Source organism: Quercus robur, chromosome 12 (assembly GCF_932294415.1).
Source record: "Quercus robur chromosome 12, dhQueRobu3.1, whole genome shotgun sequence".
Lineage (NCBI taxonomy): Eukaryota > Viridiplantae > Streptophyta > Magnoliopsida > Fagales > Fagaceae > Quercus > Quercus robur.
In genome coordinates this window covers 38275378-38299412 of record NC_065545.1, presented here as the reverse complement: position 1 = coordinate 38299412, position 24035 = coordinate 38275378, and the positions used below count along the sequence as shown (strand labels likewise).

Below are 24035 nucleotides of genomic sequence, written 5' to 3'. Positions count from 1 at the left end.
TAACTTGTTCAGATTCCGTACCCTAATAATATTTGTGTTTTTCCATTTACATGGAGGACGTGCCAAATTGAGAGGCGTTCCTTTACCCAATCACGTGAAGTCCTTTGACACTTCGATACTTGAGGCGCGTCTTCACGAGGATCTTCAGATCCTACGGTCGTGAATGGCGTTGGAAATTGAGCCAACTCTGCCTTGTCCGTAACATTCCTTGGAAAGTTACACGAATTGAATGCCACCACCTTATCTTTTATATAAGTAGGATAGGAGGTTGTTTTCCTTACATACAAACCTTCCGATTCTCTTCTAAATCACAATCCTTCAGCCATAATCACAGTTTCGTATTCAGTGCTATCCGTCCTTTGTGCAATATGTTTGAGACACGGATAGGGGTAAAGGAACCCCATCCGCCACAGAGGCGCCGGGTCCTTCCGAGACTCAAGGTAGCATGGTCTGGGCAAAGGAGGCACAGATTCAAGAAAATCTTCCGTCTTGACAAAGGGGGAAATGGTATTTCTCCTTCTTTTAGTCAAAATCCGAAGTAGGTACTGGTCGCACCAAATTCTTGGTGCATCAGCAGTAAAGTTTTCCGCCATCAGCGCCGTCTGCTATATCGCAGGCGTGGTTACGTGGAGGCCCATCAACTTCCGGCTGCCTGCACCTTTTCTTCAACGATGCTGGTCTCAAGTTGGGTTCCCTGCACCTTTTTTTCAGCTGCGCTAGCCCGAAGTCGGGCTCTCTGTGCCTTTTCTTCAACGGTGCAAGCCCCGAGTTAGGCTCTTTGGCTGCCTGAGTTATAGGCATGTAAAAGTGTTGAGGAATGGTTTTCCTTGAACAACGTCTCGAAACAGCAACCAACCTCTCCTCTGTACTTCTTCCTCAGCTTTCTCTTTATTCTCTTGTATCTTTCTTTTCGCTTATGTAGTTAGCTTTAGTATAAGCTTATTCCAGCTTTTCATTGTACGCTGTACTATTTCTTTGTCTTAATAAAAAATGAATTTATTTCTTTGTAAATACTTTTCCTTTCGGCAGCAACTACTTTGTAAACGGGTGCGCTATGTATGTACCTTCCTTTAGTGATGCTTAAAGCAGGAAACCTTGAAACAGAACCTTACCAATTGAGATAACGGCTTAGTGCCCTGTAACGCATGCGCGGCGACCGTCCGAGAAAGATAAATACTAAATATTTTATCCGAGAGGGTAGCCGAGCAGCGAGGGACTTTAACTGTGTTTTGACAACGTATGGCCCTATATTGCAGTTGCACCAATTCCATTGGTACTGAGAATCCGAGGGTAGGCTGGGGAATCCATGCATTCCTGGGATTAGCCCAACTATCAAATGGGGAATTCTTTCTCGGGATAGATTCTAAAGGCCATCTAACGTCCAGGTTGTGTCCAAACCCCGTATTTTCTCTTCTAAATAGTTGGTTTCCCCAGAGTTGGTTCTGTCCAAAACTTGTAGTTTTCTTCTAAGTAGTTGGTTTCCCCAGAGGCTTGAGTCCGAGGACCATACAAGGCCTTGGTTCTGTCCAAAACTTGTAGTTTTTCCTCTAAGTAGTTGGTTTCCCCAGAGGCTTGAGTCCGAGGACCATACAAGGCCTTGGTTCTGTCCAAAACTTGTAGTTCTCTTCTAAGTAGTTGGTTTCCCCAGAGGCTTGAGTCCGAGGACCATACAAGGCCTTAATTCTGTCCAAAACTTGTAGTTTTTCTTCTAAGTAGTTGGTTTCCCCAGAGGCTTAAGTCCGAGGACCATACAAGGCCTTGGTTCTGTTCAAAACTTGTAGTTTTTATTCTAAGTAGTTGGTTTCCCCAGAAGCTTGAGTCCGAAGACCATACAAGGCCTTGGTTCTGTCCAAAACTTGTAGTTCTCTTCTAAGTAGTTGGTTTCCCCAGAGGCTTGAGTCCGAGGACCATACAAGGCCTTGGTTCTGTCCAAAACTTGTAGTTTGTCTTCTAAGTAGTTGGTTTCCCCAGAGGCTTGAGTCCGAGAACCATACAAGGCCTTGGTTCTGTCCAAAACTTGTAGTTCTCTTCTAAGTAGTTGGTTTCCCCAGAGGCTTGAGTCCGAGGACCATACAAGGTCTTGGTTCTGTCCAAAACTTGTAGTTTTTCTTCTAAGTAGTTGGTTTCCCTAGAGGCTTGAGTCCGAGGACCATACAAGGCCTTGGTTCTGTCCAAAACTTGTAGTTTGTCTTCTAAGTAGTTGGTTTCCCCAGATGCTTGAGTCCGAGAACCATACAAGGCCTTGGTTCTGTCCAAAACTTGTAGTTCTCTTCTAAGTAGTTGGTTTCCCCAGAGGCTTGAGTCCGAGGACCATACAAGGTCTTGGTTCTGTCCAAAACTTGTAGTTTTTCTTCTAAGTAGTTGGTTTCCCCAGAAGCTTGGGTCCGAGGACCATACAAGGCCTTGGTTCTGTCCAAAACTTGTAGTTTTTCTTCTAAGTAGTTGGTTTCCCCAGAGGCTTGAGTCCGAGGACCATACAAGGCCTTGGTTCTGTCCAAAACTTGTAGTTTTTACTTATTTATTGATTTAATTTCCAAAGGTTAGCCCCTTGACCCAGGTGGGGAGGGGTCAACTTGATGTTGGAAGCCCCTAGAATTGCCTGTGCCCTTGGCATCGCCAGGCTTAGCTTCTAGTGGGAACTTATGTTAGAATAACAACAACGTGTCGCTGAAAATGAAGGCACCCTCGCAGACCCTTACTTGACAAAGGCTCAACTCCGCCGCCGCCTGAGCCAACGCGCAAGCCTTCCCACAGACAGCGCCAATTGTAGGGACACGACTTATTTAACGGCCCAAGAATGACGCTAGGCTCGTATGCAAAGGGCCCCAGCAATATGATTTGTAGAGAGTGGGCTTGAAAGGCATGACCTTGGGCACAGGTCGACGGTTTAATCGTGGCGTCTATGGAAGTTCTTATATGGGCGGGCTTGGCTTGACTAGCTAAGCCCTCCATTAGTACAGGTTGTATGACTTAAGTCCTTGGACACTGTCCAAGGAGTCTTATATCCTTCCCGTTCTCCCTTTTTCCAGGGGAGGGAGTCCTCCATTCTTCTGGGGGGTTTTTCCTTTTATACTAGTGTTTGTTTCCCCCTTTAGAGTCCACGTGTAAGTTTCACTTTTCTGGGGTGCAGACCTGTCCTGTCAACCCATGCCTAGAATGGTTTGGGGTCGTTGGGAAAGTTAAGGGGTATGGTTTAGAGTATGGACTTGTCAGATACAGGGTTTTGTATTATGATGTTGGCAGCTTTTCCCCTGCCCTGCCCCTACACTCAGTTTGCCCCTTTCTTCAGGCATTTCGTGAGGTGCCAAGCAAGAGGTCGTCCTCGGTAATGGCTCTCCTCGGCTTGGGCCCTAGGCCCTAATTTAGAGTGGGCCTGGGCCACGAGTTCTCTGGCCCCACACAATCAATTGTAAAATAATTGATATTTTAGTTATTGCAATGTTAAATTTGTTGCAATAATCCATCTCTTTGAAATTTTTATTATAATATATCGCAAAATATATAATTGGTATCAAGTTATTACAATGGTTTCTTCAATTTAAGTTATTAAAAAAAAAAAATTGATTTCTTCAATTTAAGTTATTGCAAAAAAAAATTTCTAAATTCAATTTAGTATTAAAATCACTATTGCAACTGAAAATTATAAATTATTACAACTAATTATTATTAATGTAATAATTTACTATTTTTAAGTTACTATTGCAACGACTTTTAATTTTTAGATGTGATATTATATCTAATACCATTATATTCATTTTTTTGGATAAAATGTTGAAAAATATGAAACACATTAAACAAATTAAAGATGATGATGAGTTTAAAATAAATTGATTCATTTCGGACCGAATGCATTCTCTTATTATTATTATACATACATTGATCCGGATCTTGAAATGAACCCAGATCTGTGGATCCGGATCCTCTCCATTTCCCTTTGAAATGGAGAGGGTCCAATACGATAAAAGGAAACCCACCGCCGACCGAATTTGAAGCCGACGAATTGGACGACGACAACAAAGAGGAATTGCAAGAAGCTGAAGCTGAAGCTGAGCCATCGCAAAGCTCTTGAGGCGGCAGTTTGGAGGAGTCTTTCTTGAGCAAGAGGCGGCTCATGGACTCGTCCAAATCGACGATCTCCCATGACTCCGGCGCTCCGATGTCCTCCACAGAGCCCTCCATAGCACCACCTTCTAAATTTTTTTTTTTTCGGAAAAAAAATTCAAAAAAAAAATTTTGGAAGAGAGAGAAAGAGAAAGCAAGCGTGGATTTCTAGGGTTTGGATGAGACCGAAGAAACCATGGAAGAACGGAGAGTGAGACTCTCGAAGGGTTCGATAGTCATGAGAGAAATTCTAGGGTTAGGGTCTGAGAATTTTTAGAGAGAGAGTGATTTGGAGCTAGCATGAGACAGAGAAACGTGAAACACAAAGAGATAGGGTTTGACGATGGTGTTTTTTTTTTTTTTTCCATCTTGGGTGGGTGAGCACGTGGTATTCTTTTCACACGCGGTGTGGTGTGGCCGCGTGAGGAGTGTGGGGGATGTTATCTTTGTCAGAGGGGGATTTTTATATGGTACGGTGATTGTAGAGCGCAGACGAGATATAAGGATATTTAAAGAAAGAATTTGGGATGGGCTCGGTTCTTTGTTGTTGGTGGGGTTCCTTTCAAATAAGTTATATTTTTGGGAAACTCTTATTTACAATCAGAGTATGGATAAATGCTACTCCTTCTTCTCATATTTATGATAGATTTTACCATGAATTTAGCGAATAATCCTTAATATAAATATGAAAAGAGAGAGTACCATTCTCTGTGATCCAGGAATACAAAAGTATTATTCTATATTTTTTGGGATTAGCTTAAGATACATTTGTAGAAACTTTTTATAAGGAAAAAAAATGATGATTTTTTTATATTTTTATAAAAATGGTATTAAAATTATTTTTAAATGGTTTATTAATAATTATCTGCTCACCCGCACCCTTGACATGATAATCACTCAGTAAATACAAGTACTTATAGAACGTGGGAGTAAATGCCGAGTTCAAGTCTCTAAAAGAGAGTTTCACACGCATTTACTTAAATTAGACTATAATAAAATTATATCTCAGGAAAAAAAATATTTTCCTTAAGGACACACTTTTTAAGTTAGAAAATAGTCAATTTAATTAATGCTCTCATAGTGTTTGTTAATAAATTATTTTTAAAAATTTTTAATATCACAAGAGAAATATAAAAATTTGTGAAAAAGGTTATGTAATGCAGCTCGATACTTGTCATTACTTGAACACATAACTTTCAAACTCACGAATTAAATGGGTCAAAAGAGCTTTCAACAATTAAATTATTGATTTTCTTTTCGAGTAATTCTAAAACTAGACCTTTCACCATAACTATTTTATATGACAAATTATGACCTACTATTTTTTTACTTTCACCTAAACCCCTACTTTTTATTCGAAGCTCACCATCTAACCTCAAAGTAATGACATAAAAGGATGCACATGGTACACTTACCCAAAAAACATTAAGTATGGTAACTACGAAATTTTTTAAGATTTTGTTTCTATTATAATTGCTAAAAAAAGCAAATAATGTCCTTCTTGAATATTACAATTAACATATAAAAGTATGTAATTTAAACCACTCCCTATCAAAGGTAATTTAAGCCACTCCCCATTTGGGCTGATTGATATGATCATTAGGTTGGTGCGTAATTGTGGAATGAATAATAGCATATATATATATATATATATATATATATATATATATATATATATATATATATATATACACACATTTATAGATAGGCTAAAATGGCCATTTGCCCCTTTTGCCCAAAAGATGTAGCAAAATGTCCCTATTCTGAAATTATCTAGTAAAATGCCCCTATTTTAAAACTCAATTTTTAGAAAATCAAGTTTCAATGAAAAACTCTATTTGATGAAAATCAAGTAATGTGAGAAATTTTACATGGAACTTGAGTTCCATGTTTTTTTCTTTTTTTCTTTTTTTCTAAGTTTGATTTCACATAACTCAATTTTCTAAAAATCGAGTTTAAAATAGAGTCATTTTGCTAGAAAGTTTTGGCGAAAGGGGCAAATGCCCATTTTGGCCGCATATATATATATGTGTGTGTGTGTGTGTGTGTGTGTGTGTGTTTGTGTGTGCGCATGGTAGATTTGAATTTTTAACCTCTGTTATCCACTTTATAATGATTATTTTTTATCATTATACCAAGTATTTGTACTATAAATATAATTATATTAATTAAAACATATATTTGACATAAAGCCGCTTGTCATTTTAAAAATGATGACACAAAGTTGGAAATTATATGCCATATGTTAGTATGGTAAACTAATAACGTCGTATGTGGTTTACCAAAAAAAACGTCGTATGTGTCTTAGCAGAATATACCATATTTAATGTCCATTACATAGAAGATTTGAAGACACTTGTCCATCACATTGAAGACACTTGTTTAGAAGATCGAAGGCTTGAAAACACCTATCACTTGTTGATACCTATATTTTCTAGAGTCCCACACAAAGCAAGCCCAATTCTCTTGGGCCTACTACTTTTATTGTACTTTATTTCAATTTTTGGAACTGCCCAAGCCCATGTAAAATTAATGGAAAATTTGGAGGATGGTGGTATAAAGAGTAAAGAGTGGGTCTATTTGTTGTATTTGGCCAAAATTTTGGCCTAATTGCCTCCACCATAGAAAAAACAATTTGACATCATCTAATGTTGATTGGTCAAATCAGTTAAATTTAGCAGGTTTTTAGTCCACATATAACCCAAAACCAATACAAAACTAGATTGTTGTAATAACTAAACCCATTATAAAACCTTGTCACTAATGCATACATTAATCAAGCTTCACTTACCTCACCAACCACATCCATACCTTTTGCATGAGCTAAAACTTCTGACTATAAGAATTCAATAAATTCTCTAAAGGTTTCCTATGTGAGTGGTAGCCCCAAAGATAGAGCATGTACAATCAAAATAAGCTCAAGCATAAAGGGTGCAAAATAGAATCAAGAAGCAACAAACCTAATGAGATCAAAATAGTAACACGAAGCAACAAACCTAGGCTTTAGGAAGCAGCTTGAACTAAACCCGGGCTGCGATCCGGTTTAGGATGAGGTGGTGGTGCGTTTATTGGGTTTGGTTTTCCAAGTTCCAATTGGTGTGTTTGTTGTGTTTGGTTTTGCAGGTTCTAATCGACGCGTTTGTTGGGTTTGGGTTTGGTCTTGCTGGTGAAGATCTGTGAAGGATTTGAAGGTGAGACCTAGAAGGATGCTATACAAACCTGTGAGAAATTGAAGGTGAGAGATAGACTTAAAGCTATGAGCATGAGGAGCTGAAGGTGTTTGTGAATTTTGTTCTTTTGGTTTTGTTTTGAGAAACTCGAGTCTTTAATACTCGAGTTTCACTTGCTAGCACATGGAACTCAAGTTTTCAAGACTCGAGTTGCGACAGTGAACTCGAGTCTAAGAAACTCGAAATATTAGTTTGCTAATAAGTTTGAAAACGATGCTAACTAACGAATATATTTGAAAATGAGTGTTATATGGTAAATTTGGCCTAGATTTTTATGAGCCCATGAGCAAGCCCATATGTTGACCACAAACACAAAAAAAAACAACACCGGGCTAATTTGTTAATTTGCTCAAATTTTTGGCCTAATTGCCTCCAACTTGAAAAAGCAATTTGGCTCATCTTAGGTTGACTAACCAAATTCCTTAAATTTAGCAAGTTCTTTATAGGTTATTTTGCCCTAATAGGACAGAGCAAAGCTGGTTTAGTCAGCATATAACCCAAAATTGTTACAAAACTAGATTTTTTTTTTTTTTTTTTTTTTTGAGAAACACAAAATTAGATTGTTCAATTCCCCAACAATAACAAAACTCAAGGTTACCATTCTTCTAAATATCCAGAAACCAAAGGTTTCAATCCTTATTCAAGGATGGACATTACGCATGCCCTGAACCTTATAAAACCTTGTCACTAATCCTTTAATTAATCAATCTTCACTAACCCTAGCAACAACATCTATACCTTTTGCATGAACAATAAACTTCTTACTATAAGAATGCACTAGTAGATTCTCTAAGGATGTGTCTGGTAAAGTGAATTTTAGGGAGGATGAAAAAAAAAAAACAAAAAACAAAAAAAGAATGAGGAGGAAAAACTTTTTAGAGGGTGTTTGGTCGAGAAGAGGAGACAAAAAATGTGTGGTGGGGTTCAGGGTGTTTTCTCCCTAAGCTCATTAAAAAAATTTCTCCCTAAAATAGAGAGAAAACTATACTTATGAGTTGACCAAAATGCCCATGTACACACTGCACATCACATTGTTCTTGCTTTTTTATTTTTGTTTTGTTTCGTCTAGTTGCTCTCTTCTTTTTCTTTTTCTTTTTTCTTTTTTGTCCACTTGCACACACAATTATTTTTACTAAAAATTTGTGTTATATTTTTGTTTGCACATAAACAATATTTTTGCTAAAAAAATGTGTTGCTTTTTTGTTTTATTTAATAAGGACATAATTGTAAATTTATACCAACTTCACTTTTCTATCCTCTCATTTTTCTTCTCAACCAAATAAATAAATTTTCATTCTCTCCACTTTTCCATCCTCCCAACCAAACAAAAATAAGAAAAAACTAAATCTCTTATATCCTCCCATTTTTCTATCCCCTCCCAATTTTTTATCCTTCCACTTTTCCCCTTCTCCAACCAAATGGACCCTAACGGTTTTTCTATGTGAGTGAAAATATAGAAGGATCCAAAAGGTGTTTCTATGAGTGAAAATATAGAAGGGTGCAAAATCAAGATAAAAGGTGTAAAATCCAAACAAATACAAACATGGGTGTCATTGCACAATGCATTGCCGAAAGCTAACCATTCATTGACAGAAGGGAGCAAATCCAAACTATACATAGCATTGGATTATTTGAACATCCTTTGCTATAAGAAGTATCAAAGGGCTTTTCCTGTTTATTTCATAAACCCAAGGAATAGAAACTGACCAAATATGAATCACGTGGTAGAATCATCCACAGACGACACATAATCACAATCATATACAATTCTAGGATTCAAGATGTTACTATGCTTCAATCCCACTATATGAAAGATCTTGAGGCAATCCAGATCGATTTTGGAATATGGGCTCTTAAGATCTCGCGATACAAATAACCATGTTATTAAGTCCCAAGAAAATTGCAACTCAAAAAGGACGCCCAACGGCTTTAGGTCCATTGATCAAATAAACTCAACTTATTCAACATTCTCCACAACTTGCAAGCGAAGGCCTTCATCAAGAATATCGAGACTATTATATCATAAGTTCTCTTCCAGTATCCCTTTTAAATCTTTAACTGCACAAGTATCAGAATTTCAGCTCTCCAAACTGTTGACAATATAAATATTGCATCCACAACTAATTACCATAATCCATTAATCAAAACAAATTTATCTAATACAAAATCATATTGTGTCAGTACCATTTAATACACACAACTAGAAAAGCCCCCCTTTTTTTACTATATAGTATATGTTACAGGAAAAAATGATAGGATGAATGAAAGGAAAAATTATAGGTAAGAGCCACCATTCAAATCCTTAAAAAAAATAGACGTTCAAATATTTCAATCGCCACCCATTTTAAGGCATCTAAAGTCTCAGAAACATTTCCAGTCTCTAGCACCTAATCTCATAAGAGCCAGCTTTGGTAATATAACGGACCCACTCAACAGTATTGTAGCCACTCTTCTCCCAGACCTGCAGAAAATTTGTAACCCAATGAGGAAAATGATGCATTTTATTACTAGTGTATGGCATACTAATAATCTAGAAAAATTACCTTGAGAAAACGGACACGCAAACCAGAAGCTGTGAACATGGGAACCTGCAAAAGATGTTTCAAAAGGTCAGTTATCCAACATTGTTTAGAGTGCAATGACATGTCTACATGTATATGGAGATGATGATTTTTTTTAATAAAAAAGAAATAGGGTAAAGAAAAAAAAAAAAAAAAAAAAAAAGTCCAAGTACACAGGAAGTATCTAAGACCATCACAATCAACCTCAAATTACAATGATCAATTAGCTCTCTAAAAGAGAACTAAAGAAAATAAACCTAAAGATAACCGTTTCAGATTGGGAATGATCCATTCACATCCCTCAAAATTTCAAGCATTCTGTTTCTCTATATGCACCACATTAGGCAATGAGGAACCACTTTCCAAAATCCTATAATCCAATGGCCATACAGAATGCTATAAAGCTGAAGGTCTTTAAGTTTGTTACATTTCTTGTGAGCTCCCTCATTCAGTCATTCTCTCCTTGTGCCATTATTTTTTGGCCACATCATGGGACCAATAATTAATATTGTAGAAAATTAAGAAGATTCCACTTCACTAGAAATCCAATACTGTATCATTAATCTCAATCTGCAAAGGTCTACAAACACGTAAATTCATTATCTCATAGTACGCGGACAGGATTTTGAGAATGGCATAGAACATTAATTCCAAAATTACCCAAAAAAATTTTACATTTCTTCTTTTATCCAACTTCGTTATGTTTGATTGAGAAGATGAAAAAGTGGAGATGAAAAATATACAGAGGACAGAAAAGGTTTTGTTTTGTTTTTTTCTCTCATTTGTGTTTGGCAAAAAGGATAGAGAAGTGGAAGGATGGAAAATGAATAAAATTTTCTTTTGTTGGTTGTAAGGAAAGAAATTCTAATCTGCATAAAGTACAATATATATATATATATATATATATAACATCCTCATTTTCTTTACCCTTTTCCACCAAATTTTGATGGCAGAAAAATGGAGGTTTGCATGGAAAATCTTCCACCTCACCATTTTCCTTCCCATTTTTACTTCAACTAAAAGAAGGAAAAGGCATGTCGCAATTCAAAAGCAACCAAATCTTGTTCACAGAAAGCAAGGAAAACAGAGGTAAGTTCAAGCAGCTCAAGGACAATAAATGATATACGGAGAATTAAAATTACAAAATTAATTTACAATCTGCAAATGGTTCCTCACAAAAACTGGGATTTTCTCTAGGAAATCTGCTTGGGAGGCAGTTCGAATTAGGAAAGCTGAAGTTGGGTGGTGGAATATAGCGTGGGATAATGCTATTGTGCCAAAGCATGCTTTCATTGCTTTCATATTATGGTTAGCCATAAAGGATAGGCTTACTACTTGCGATATATTGGCTGTTTGGGGTTGGCCAGATGATGTGCTTTATGGTTTCTGCAGAAGCAAAAAATGGAATGCAAGGATCACTTTTTTTTTGGTGGCTAGGGATCACTTGTTTTTTGATTGCTCATAAACTCATTCTCTCAGAGGGTATGGAAGCAGGACTGGTGGCTGTGGCTGAGGCAGCATATAGCATGTGAGTGGGGATGACTGATGAGGTTGTCAAATGGGGGAGAGTGCTTCTGACTGGAAAAAAGCTTGTTTGTTAAAGTGGAAAGGATAGCCCTTGCTGCCACTGTGTATCACATTTGGAGACAGAGAAACAGCAGTGTGCATATTGGTCAGTTTGTGGCAAAGTGGTTAAAGCCAATTTTGAATTATGTTAGGTGAAGAGTGTGTGCTCATGTCCCAACCAAGCGCTCTACTAGTGATGGGCTATGTGAATTGCTAAGATTCCATGTTTAGCTGAGTTCTGGGGCAGCTTAGCTTGTTTTGACCAAACCTTGTGAGTAGTTAATTAGGTGTTTAGGTGGTTGGCTTGGTTCCTGATTGAAACTCAGGCTTGGTTGTATGTATTGGATCCTAGGCTGCTTATTCTGTAGGCTAGGCTGCTTATTCTGTAGGCTGGTCTGGTATGCAGACATGCTGCTGATGATATGTCTTGAGCTTGCATGTATAGTTCGTTTTGGCTCAATAATATTATCTTATTCATCCAAAAAAACAGTCAATGACACCCCCCCCCCCCCCCCCTTTTTCAAATAGATGGATTAGATTCATTTAACTTTTTTATTTTCTTCCGTCAAGGTTTCTGGTATACTCCTTATCTACTTGAGTGGTGCCCCCTTGGTGCAGCTGTGTTTTTTTAACGCATTATAACTTCTCAGTTTTTATTTATTTATTTAAAAATAAATAAATAAATGTATCCTCATTTTTTTTTAATATTTTTTATGTATCCTCATTATTGTATTTTTTTATGATTATCCTTATTAAAATTTTCAGGAGAATATGTAGTGGGAAAAGGACTCACATAAGTTCAATGTATCACTGCTGGATTTAAACAAGGTAGCTAAAGGAACTCAAAACAATTTAAAGTTATTTTGGCAGTTACAAACCAATTGATTAATGACTCATACCTCATTCGTACAGGCTTAAGAAACATTCTATTCTTTTACAACTATAAAGAGTATGCTGTTGCTAGTCAAATCTCAAGAGTCTTACATTGTCTTACGACGATAATTAGGAGAGAGAGGAATGTTCAAGCTTCTGAAGGGTTAACTTACATTGATCTTGATCAAATCTTGATTCCTAACAACTTCATATGATTGGATGCCTGCCTTAGGCAGTGTTCATTCCACTTCTTTTGTAGAATTTGTTTATCTTTTAAATTTTAGAATGTAATTCTTAGGAGTACTCCCTGTACCCTGTGTATTGAAGCATTCTCCTCTATTAAATAAAATGACATTTACTTCTATTTTCAACAAGTTTTTGGCCCCAAGGGGAGGGGGAAAGGTAGATTCGAACTACTTACCTCCAGTTTATGAGAGGTGGTTCATAGCAGATTGCACTACCCCTTGGGATGTAATGATTTTTACTTGTTAAAAAATTAGAAGGTCTATTCTCTCCATTCTTATGCTTATTTAGCAAGTGGTTAAGATTATGGCATACAAAACAATAAAAAATGCATCCTGTCCATTTTTAATGGGAATGTGGAAGTGGCACAGTAATTAATTAAGCACCTGGAACTCCATCTGAATTGGTGGCCTTGTCCAAGACTTCTTTTCTGCCATTGTGGATATCAGCTCAACTTCTGCACTCATAGTTGGCTCAGTTTGCCCAGGAAATTTTCTTATCCTACAAAGTTTCAAAAACATTGAATTGAGCAACATCAAATCAAACTAAACATAATATAGAGCATAAGTAATAAATGAAAATAATAAACTCAACTTATAAAAATAAAAAATAGTGCAATGTATTAGAAAAAAATCTATATCTTTTATTTGCAATTTTCTTCCTGTGTGTGTGTGTTTTGATGGGGAGTGGGGGGAGCGCTATCTCATGATCACAGCTGCATCATCCATGGAATACATTAACAAACATGACAGTGTTTGTTATTATTATTAAATAATAATAATAAAAACATACCATAAAATTGAATTTGGCATGACAAATCCATGGTGTAAATCAACAACATTAAGATTGTAATGACATTTTACATTTGGTTCTTTTTTTAAATAAAATATAATACACCTCGCTTTAGAGGCAAAAAGCACCAAGCTTCTGGCACTTTGCATTTAAGCTTGCTTTTACCAACAGTTAAAACCTGCTGACTTCTTTAATTACAATAATGAAACATGATTTTTTTTTTTCAAGCATTTCACAGAGATGTCTGATGTTGTTTATACAGATTTCAAACCAACAATTATCTTTTCTTATGATATTATATTCTGTCTACATTTAGTGAGGTTTTCACAAGAGCATTATATAATAATAATTGGAATTAATACATTATGTCCTAAATATATTAACAGATATCACTTATCAAAAGAAAAAATTACGGATATCGATAATTTTTTTGGAAGCAAGTTGATATTCATCTGTCTCACCAAGCTCTGCCCCAGATCCAGTTTCAGACAGATTTTTGGATTTTTTTTTTTCCCCTTTTTTTCCATTTTCCATTTTTCCTTTTGGGTGCAGTAAGAGTCAGCGAAAGCTACCGTCCACAAACCTACATCTTCCTCTCGCCATCCCCTTTTCTGTTCCACTTTTCACCTTATAGAAGTGCATTAAAATGCACCGAGTGCCACCCACATTTTCTAAATGTATATGCCAATGACAACACCCTAGAAAGCTAAAAGTCTTTCAATTCAGGAAATTCTTGACGATTGACAATTTACAAAAAAGGAAAGTTTGGATATTGGATTGATGTTACATGTGCAATTGTAAAGGTGAATCGGTTGACCATTTTTCTTTCTTCATTGTCCAGTTGCTATGGATCTATGGTCTACGGTTTTGGTTTTATTTGGAGTCAGCTGGGTTATGCTGCAATCCGTTGTGGGGCTTCTAGCTTGTTGGCAAGGCAGGTTTGGTCGTCATCAAAATGGTCATATATGGTTAATTGCTCCCCATTGCCTAATGTGGTGTCTTTGGAGGGAGAGAAATAGGTGTTTTGAAGATAATGAGAGATTCATACCAGATCTAAAGTTAAGTTTTTTTCTTTAGAACTTTATTGGATTGGTCGGTTGCTATGCAAAACCAATCATTCTATTCTTTTCTTGATTTCCTTAATTCTTGTAATTTTTGTACTTGAATTGTTGACCCCTTGTACACTCCCTGTGTACTAGGGTGTTCCATTTTTTATATCAATAAAACTTATTACTTATCCAAAAAAAAATAATAATAATAAATCAAGAAATGAAGTGGAATAGGAACAAACAGAAGCAGCTAAAAAGCGTCTGTATTTTACCCTAAATCCATTTTTTAAAAATCCCTGCCTGCATCAGACTTTCTACAAACAACATTTAAAAATAAAACCACACAACATTGCAACACTAACATATATTTAAAAAGGAACCAAAATTAAACTTTCAGAAGTTAGAAAACTAAGACACTCACTTCCAAACCAAGCAATCAATAGAGGCATTGTACTTTGCTCGACCTGATGTCACTTGGAAACTTGTTTTTGCTGTTTGTTTAGGTACAGGAATCTTGATGACCACACCAAGAGCAAACATTTTTGCACCAAAGACACTCTTTACCTGAATATGAATATGAATATGTAAATAAGCTAATGCAACAGTCCAACATTTCAAAGATTGGAAACTTTTAACATTTAAAATTACAAACCTTAACATTTACTTCCATGCGTGTTCGACCAAGTTCCTTAATTGTTGGCAATACACGGAACGGAAGATTAACACCCTCAGTGATACGATACCTATGGTAAATATAATGACAAATTGTCACCAATTAAAACCCCCCCCAAAAAAAAAAAACACAGAATTTCCAAAAAACACTAAGCATGGAAGTTTATTTGTTTGATTGGTACACGTGCACATCTAGTGGATCTTGGAACCCACAAACTCACACTTTGCCTTGCTCTTACAAAAGAAGGAAGTGTCATTTGAGCTAGAGCTAATTGGCAAAAACATGGGACTTTCTGTCAGATGTTATTGAAAAATTACATATATGTAAGAAGATAATAACAAAAGGTTAGCTTCTAGGAAGCTGAACACAAAAATTGTGAAACACCAAGTGATAGAAGTGGTGTAAAATAAAAGTTAAAAATTTTATATATATGAGCCTCCAGCCTAACTCCTGTTGATAAGTATCTTGTATCTATGATTTATAGAAAAGGACATTGCAATGTAAAAGCAGCAAAACCAGCATTGCTTCGAACAGAACATGATGAAATCATAAAATAAAGCAAAAGTGGAACTTTTAAACAGAAGATCCAAGGAGGGTATACACCCACAACGGCAGATATCATGTATCAGATACATACATCAAATATTATATCCCTTCAAGGATGCATCAGATTTACAGCAACATGTTTGCATCTCTCTCTTTCTTTTTTCTTTTTCTTTTTTCTTTTTTCCTTTTGATAAGTAACTATACTTTATTAACAAGGCGCAAAAAGGGGCACCACTATAATACACAGGGAGTATACAAAGGAAATTCCTAGAAAAAGAAAATATAAGAAATAATAAAAGTAAAAATTAGTGCCTACGATTCATAACGTCCAGAAAATCCAATATGTGAAGTGGAGAAAATGGTGTATTAACCAACACTCTTGAATAAAATTTAAAATCACAACATTACTTGTTGAAAAAACACAACAATAACAAGTTCAAAATTGTAATTTTTTTCCTGATCCAAATTTTTTAAATGTGCATGTGTGTGTGTGTAAAGCAGATAACTTCAAAAATGAGACAAGCAGACAGAATTAAGTTTATAAAATTAAAAATTTCAGGGAGAGGGTTGGGGGGATGTCATTACATACGTTACTGCGAATGAACAACATAGACCACAAACAGATTATATAATACAACATTATGAGAGAAAACGAGTGAGCTTACTTCATCAATTCAAATTCACCGTCTGGTGGCACAAAACTCACAGTCTTCTCTGAGTTAAACCTCGTCAAATTCACACATTGATGGAAAGTAACATCATCGAGCTCAATTGTTTTACCACTACAAAACATAGCATTGTCAAAGATAATGTAATTAGACAAAAATCTATAATAAAAATAATAATAATAAAATTTATAAAATAATAAAAAATAAAAATAAAAAACAGCCTTACACAATACAGCATTGCATAAGTTATTGAGTAATTTATAGATAGATAAATAGATAAATGATTAAATTACACCTAGTGTAACTTTAAGTAATGTTACACCCCCTAATAACATTTTATTGCATGCATATTTTGAAAATCCACTTTTGGCTTACGTCATGCCAGTCGAATGTTATTTACTATTCAATCCATAAACTCATCTTTTAAACATAATTTTAAAACAAAAACTTGAAATTTAAATATTTGATAGATGACATAATTATTGATCTTTGATTGTCTTGAAATTTTGCAAGCATAGAATGTATAAGAAGAAAATGTAATCCAACCGTGGATTTGTCAAAAATTGCATCCAACTAAAAATTATTGAGTGGTTTAACATTGTTTAAAATTACACCATATATAATTTGAACCCAGCCCATATACATACATATATTATTTGTTACTAACCATTGAATTTTAAACATGTTAAATTACTGATGCAGTTCAGGATAAAAAACTTAGGATCTACCTGGAAAAACGGAAAGAGATGCAAAATTAAGAATGTAATGTATATTGCGATAATTAATCTGATTTCTAATTGACTATTACTCATTGTAACTTTTTTTTGATAAGTAATTACTCATTGTAACTTTCAACAAAGTAAAAGAATAAAGCAACAAGCAGAGGTGGAATCAAGTATTCCTCTGGCTTGTTATGGCCTATTGTTTATGTGCTACACAGACATCGCAAGCGCAAATTTAGTTTTATTAAAAAATAAATTCAAAGAGGAAACTAAGAGAGAAACAAGTGGAAATATTGTAAAAAATAAATAAATAAATAAAATTCAAATTTCATCAAGGGAATACTACATTAAGCAAATAAAGTGGGTGACAGAAAAATAAAAGAAATAAAAGGCAGATAAATAAAGAAGTAGAAAAATGTGTCATTAAAAATTACCTTTTAGTAGGACGGGATTTAAGTTGTGACTCTTTCTCAAGGCCAATTTTATCATTTAAACCCAACTTCAAATCAGGCATTCCAGACAGGAAGCACTTCATAAGAATCTTCCCGGTTACATCACAACGCAGAACACTACCTATATTTACAAAAATGTTTTATAAGCGACAGAACTAAGAAAAATCATGCAACATACCTCCAAAACAACTGCCCACCTTTGGAAGACATAAGAAGATTTACACTTTCCACAATATCCAGAAAGACCTGTACAGGGTAAAAATTTTAAAAATCCAGCAGAATGGCTACATCCAATACAGAAAAGAAATGGAAAAAATTAAAATCACCTCATTCTTTTTATAAACAAGGCCTTCTCTCCGCCAACCAACAGCTCCAGTAACTTGTAAGGTTGCATTAGGAACAGGTTTATCTGTAGGCTATTTTTTTTTTCATATGGCAGAAACAAATTATTAAAGCCTATTTACAATTATATGTAAATAGAAGAATAAATCAAACATCATCTTTCACAAGCATATCTGGCATAACAATGTAGTATACTTCTGAAAAAAATTAAATATATGTATATATAAAAAAAATAAATAAATAAAAGGTCCTAGAAGACTGTCAACAGTCATTGATTGATCAAATTACCAAATCCTAACTACACACTTACTAACCTTGGATGAGAATGGTGAGCGCACTCCTTCCTGAGTGATGTAAAGCTTCAAAATCTCAGGAGAAAGATTTTGTGGGTAACCAAAATCCATAATTTCTGCAATTAGAGTTGAAAATCAATCCTCAACGCACTTACATAATGGTCATTAATTTTGAGTAAAATCAAACTACATGACTTTTCAATATTGGCAAAAAAGGTAAATTAAAAAGCAACAGGATAGGTGCGCTGTAGTGCCCTTGGCACGCACACAAACCATAATTTGCAAGCAAAAATACAAATATGTGCATGTAAGCATGATAAATAAAGGCAAAAATCATAGGGAAAAGCTACACTGCAGAGAAATGCACTTGTACACGCATACACACACACACACACACACAAGCATGCAAGGGAAACACATGCATACACCAACTAACAAGCAGCACAATGATATACTACTGAGTATCATTCATATTTAACATCATTGGTTTTTACCACTGGATTTTATACAATATTCGTCAATTAATCATTGAGCTGTTTTATGCATTTACATTTTCAAAAAAAGTGTGTATACACTACTGAGATTGTATGCAAAAGAAAAGTTATAAGCACAAGCATCAATGCAGCCAAATTGGTTGTTTAGCTTAACAATCTTCTTCTAAGTGGCCTTGCATTCAATTCCTGACAACTATGTTTTTCAAACGAAAAAGGGTTGTATAGTGCAAATAGAACAAACCAGGTTTGCTACAAACCAGGTAGGTCACATGGGTCACTAAACCCTAGCCAGTTAAAATGGGTTTAACCAAGTTTTGGCTTCATTTGATGCAGTAGAAGAAATGGACTGGTTGCTAAAACCCAGCCAAGTAAATCCAAGTCTAATAACCATGAGTAAATTTATGCATATAGAAATAGTGGGGACGTATTTGCTTCTCGAGTTACGTACCATCCAATAACTCATAAATGAGAACAAAATTATTACGGATTGCATCTTCATCAAAAGCCCCGCCAAAATAAGATTTGAAAAGTGCCACTGCCTGCAAAACATAACAGACAGAAACATTAGTATCAGCTATCAAAATCCTTTCAATAAATTGGAGTTGGCAAATGATCTTGGGTGTTGAATTACATCTCTTCCTATAAAGTATTTAGGATTACCTTTAGGAGCACCCTTTAAGGCAAAATTTATTTGGGATCCAATTATTGAGAGGATGCAAAGGAGACTGGCTAGATGGAAAAGAATCTATCTATCAAAAGGGGTTCACCTCACACTCATCAAGAGTACGTTCTTGAGCCTTCCTACTCATTTTCTCTCTTTTTCCAATTCCAGTGGGTGTAGAAAATATATTGGAAACACTTCAAAGAGACTTTTTTTGGGGTAATATGGGTGATGAATTCAAATTTCATTTAGTAAAATGAAATACTTGCTGTACTCCTGCTCACCTTGGGGGTTTGGGAATCAAGAAGGTAGTACTCTTTAATCAGGCTTTGTTAAGGAACTGGTTGTGCCGTTATGAGCGTGAAGAGGCAATATGGATGCAGGTTTAGAGTTAAAGCATGATTCCTCTAGTAAGTTTTGGTATTCCGGGGAGGTTCAGGGTGGGTTTATGGAAGTTCATTAGAAGAGGATGGGATAGTTTTGTGAGATTTGTTAGATGTGATGTTGAGGATGGCTCAAAAGTCCAGTTTTGGCATGACTTGTGGCCGGTCTAATCTGAAGGAGAGATTCCCAGATTTGTATCTTTTAGCCTGAGATAGTGACGCTACAGTGGCAGATTATGTAGAGGTCAGACATGAGCAGATGTATTGGCATCCTGTGTTCATCCGGACAGTGCAAGTTTGGGAAAAAGTTGTGACACAATTGCAGTATGAACTTTACAAAACCAAGATTTGGTTTCTTGAGTGTAAATTCCGTCAATAATATAAAAAATAATAATAATAATAAAAAGGGGTCTTCCAGGTGAAGAGTTACTACAGAACCTTGATCGGGGGTGGCATTGCCTTAGAAAAGTATTGAAAAGTTACAGACCCACCAGGGGTGGCATTTTTCTCTTGGTGTGTCACATTGGGGAGAGTTCTTACAAAAGATAACTTAAGAAAGAGGGGTATCATGGTGACAGAATGGTGTTTCATGTGTAAAAATTATAGGGATGATGTGAATCATTTATTTTGTCACTGTGCAATGGCATCAGATTTGTGGGCTATGGTTTACACCCTTTTTGGTGTTTTTTGGGTAATGCCCCTTTCAGTAAGAGAGAGGATCGAGGGTTGGAAAGGGTGTTTTGGTATGTGAGGTAATGGGACTGTGTGGCAGCGGGTAGTTCCCTTGTGTCTTATGTGGTGCATTTGGTATGAACGCAATGCTCAGTGCTTTGAGGATAAAGAGATTAGCATGGTTAAGCTGAAATATATTTTCTTAAATTCCTTGCATGAATGGACATCATTGCCTACACAATTTTCAGTTGGCGGGTTCTTAGATTATTTGGCATTCTTGAGCTTTTCCTAGATGCTGTTCCTTTTTTGTTGTTTTCCTTCTTTTTTTCTTGTCCTAGTTCCTTCTGTATACACCTAGGGTACTTGGGTAGCACTTTTTTTGGTTTTTAATGCAATTATTTACTTATCAAAAAGTTAAGGTATTTTAGAAGCTGCTTCTAACTATAACCTAACTGAAAATAAATACAGACGAAAACCTACTTCTCAAAAAAATATTAAAAAGGAGAAAGGCACAACCACGGAAGAATGTAAACAACAAGAAAAAGCTAACTACCTCAACAACAAACTTGAAAGCACAAGCTACATTTGCATTGCTGCTGACAACGATCACAATGTAGACATTGCTGATTCTCATATAAAAGAAAGAGCAACCACCAATCTGTCGCACAGGACATGTACCAAGTTCTTTGGTTTGCATTATATGGACTCGGAAAGCATCAACCATGTTTCCCCTGAAATGAAGTATAGACGTTGGTACGTAGAAAACCACAACAACAACAAAAAAAAGCCATGTAAAACATCTTTATTGCATTGGGGGCAAGAAACCAATCAATAAAGCGTAGAATTAAAAAGAAAATGACAAGAAAAATAGTAATTTCACATCAATAAACCAATAAAAAATCCTAGCAGAAACTACATAAAGTTGCCACATGAACCTTCAACAGCATGACCATGCAGCAAGAGAGCAATGAATTTGACATCAATACACAAGGGATGCATTCTTGTCACAAATAAAGAAAATGAAGCTAGTTATGGCACAGATTACCGGTAAAAATACTTAATTTCTTGGCACTTTGATCAGCAGGGCATGCATTTTTTTCATAAGTAAAGGTATTTTATTAAGAGAATGATTACTTCATGAACACAAAGCAACCTAAAATATTTTTTTTTTTTTAAATGCACAAAAGTAAAGTAATTCATTGAAGTCTAAATGCGAATTGCTATTTGTAAGACCCCATGCACGAGACCAATTAAACAAAGTTCGAATCAATAATGATTCCAACTGAGCCATTGATTTTTTAATAACTTCAAAAGTGTGGCTATTTTGTTCCTTCCACAATGCCTACATCAAAAATAACGGACAAGGTTCTATAATCTATATATCTAATGAGTGCTTCCCAAACTAATTCCTCCGCCTAAAAAAGAGATCAGCTACCGTCTTTGCTAACACCCATTGAATCCCAAAAGCTCTAAAGGAAAAGTTCCAAAAACATATGCAAAATCAGATTGTATTAACAGATGATCCACTGTCTTCCCACTGCACCAACACATACAGCACCAACACATACAGCACCAACCAACTAAAGAGAAGCCTCTCCTGATAAGATTCTCACAGGTAAGAATCTTGCCCCAGCTGTTAACCAAACAAATAATGAAACCCTGTTTAGGGCCTTAACAAACCAAATCATCTTCTATGGGAAAGAAGTCGCATTGGTACCTTGAACGGCCTCATAATAAAATAAAATTTTTTTTTAAAAAAAAACATCAAAACTACTACAACCACTCAATCTCCAGCTCAGCTGGACAGCTTATAACACCCCTCTCCCCTGGAGATATTTAAGCATAAGAGATTTAGGAAAGAGTTCACTAACTTCAATTCCCAATCATTAAAACCTCAGTAATCTCACATTCCAACTCCACATAAACTCTCTGTAAGATAGTTTGAGCACACAGCAACAATATGTAACTGGCATCTTATTTATCAAAAAAATAAAAGTAACTGGCATCTAAAACAAATAAACTTCTAACCGAAATTACCGAAATTAACATCTGTAACGTTTTCTAAAAAGCATTTGTAATCAGGCCACCTAATCCAAGGCAGCAAATCATGTGCTAACAACATTTTTAGTGCCAACACCAATAAGACCTTATCCAAATTCCAAAATACTATCCTCTTCATAATCCTACAAATGTTTAATCCCCCAACATGGAGTAGATTGAGGAACAAACTATGAACCTATATACCAATTCTAGCTTCATGTCCGGTAAGATCACATGTACCTACAAAGACACTAATTTACAGAACAAATTATATGTACCATGTCAATGTTTGATCCAAAATTCGGTACACTTTGATTGCTCATTTATGACCTTAATATCACAACATACATAGAAAGCACAAACAAATCTAAATATTAGGCCATACCCAAATACATTTATTCAAAAATACAGCTAACCCATTATTCAAAAACCTACTTTGTATACATAAAACCGTTAATCAGCAACAAAATCTTGTCAAATCGATGTGTCACAACTATCAGGCCATACCCAGATACGTTTACCCAATAATACAGCTGACCCATTATTGAAAATCCCACTTTTTACACATAAAACCATTAATTAGCAACAAAAGCTTGTCACATCGATGTGTCACATTCTCAAAATTGAGGAATATTTTTGTACATAATAATTCCCATCAAATTCAACATCATGCGTAAGAGAGAGTAAATACCCGACATCGTCGCGATAGAGGCGATTGATGAGAACATCGCCACGGAGGTTGAGAAAGTAGATAGCCGAAGCGGCCACCGGCATCTCTGATCCGGTGGATCAATCAAGATACGATGAAGACTCGATCAGATGAACGGTGATGAGATGTCAGATCTGGAAGACCCACGCCGATTTGAGCCTACAGCATCGAGAAATGCTTGTGCTTTTGGTGAGAGAGAGAGAATTGTTGAATTTTCAATTTTGGTAAGTGAGGAAGACAAGGAAAATGAAAAATGGTTTTTTTATTTTTTTTTTGGTTGTTTTTTAAATGAAGTCGCAGGGTTACTAGTCAGCGACTCAGGTCAAAATTTGCGATGGGTCTTATTATAGTTTGAATTGAACTTTATTATACCTGACCCTTAATATCAAAAAAAAAAATTAGGGGCCTTTGATATATATACACTTAACAATATGAGTTTTGTTATTTGAAAGTATATAAAGGAATACGTGTAAGTAAAAAAATATATAAAAATATATATAATATTGTTTAAAAATTAAAAGTTGCTATTTAAAATAGTGTACCAAACACTCTGAATACCTAACCCCAAAGGGAAAGCTCAAGGCAATTGTTGAGACAGAGATCAACTCCATTGGGTTCCATTTGATGAAAAAAAAAAAACAAAACAAAACAAAAACTCCATTGGGTTCCTATCAAATGCATAAAAACTAGTTTCTATTGAGTTAATTAATGGTAGAAAATAGAAACCAATTTATTGTAGGATATATTTGTTTCGTATTTTATAAAAATTTATAAATATTTTGATGCCTAATCTAATTGAAAATGCTTGTTAAATTAAAAATGTTTTCAATTTGAGCAAGAAAAAAAAAAAAAAAAGGCTCGTGGGATGTCAATTGTGTACCCATAGAGCCATTAACTCAAAATGTGTTTGGAATTAGCTTTATAAACTAATTTTTTGCTTCTTTAACTTTTATGTATAACTTTTT

At 35.5% G+C, this 24035-nt stretch overlaps 1 protein-coding gene across 2 annotated transcripts in view; it reads right to left on the bottom strand.

The window, feature by feature from the left end:
- LOC126710620 (AP-2 complex subunit mu) overlaps positions 1-23375 on the bottom strand; it is an 80335-nt gene extending 56960 nt beyond the window's left edge. The window contains exons 1-13 of one of the 2 annotated variants that reach the window (XM_050411181.1): positions 23053-23373; positions 20875-21052; positions 19054-19144; positions 18133-18227; positions 17803-17892; positions 17674-17722; positions 17459-17597; positions 16300-16416; positions 15068-15158; positions 14837-14979; positions 12961-13075; positions 9875-9919; positions 9440-9792 (exon numbers count right to left, since the gene is read on the bottom strand). In XM_050411181.1, coding sequence (XP_050267138.1) covers positions 9712-9792; positions 9875-9919; positions 12961-13075; positions 14837-14979; positions 15068-15158; positions 16300-16416; positions 17459-17597; positions 17674-17722; positions 17803-17892; positions 18133-18227; positions 19054-19144; positions 20875-21052; positions 23053-23135 — 1317 coding nt within the window. In that variant the 5' untranslated portion in view covers positions 23136-23373 and the 3' untranslated portion in view covers positions 9440-9711. Of the gene's footprint in view, positions 1-9439; positions 9793-9874; positions 9920-12960; positions 13076-14836; positions 14980-15067; positions 15159-16299; positions 16417-17458; positions 17598-17673; positions 17723-17802; positions 17893-18132; positions 18228-19053; positions 19145-20874; positions 21053-23052 lie in introns of those variants that run through there. The other variant, XM_050411182.1, reaches the window with a different exon arrangement.
- Positions 23376-24035: the final 660 nt, after the last annotated feature.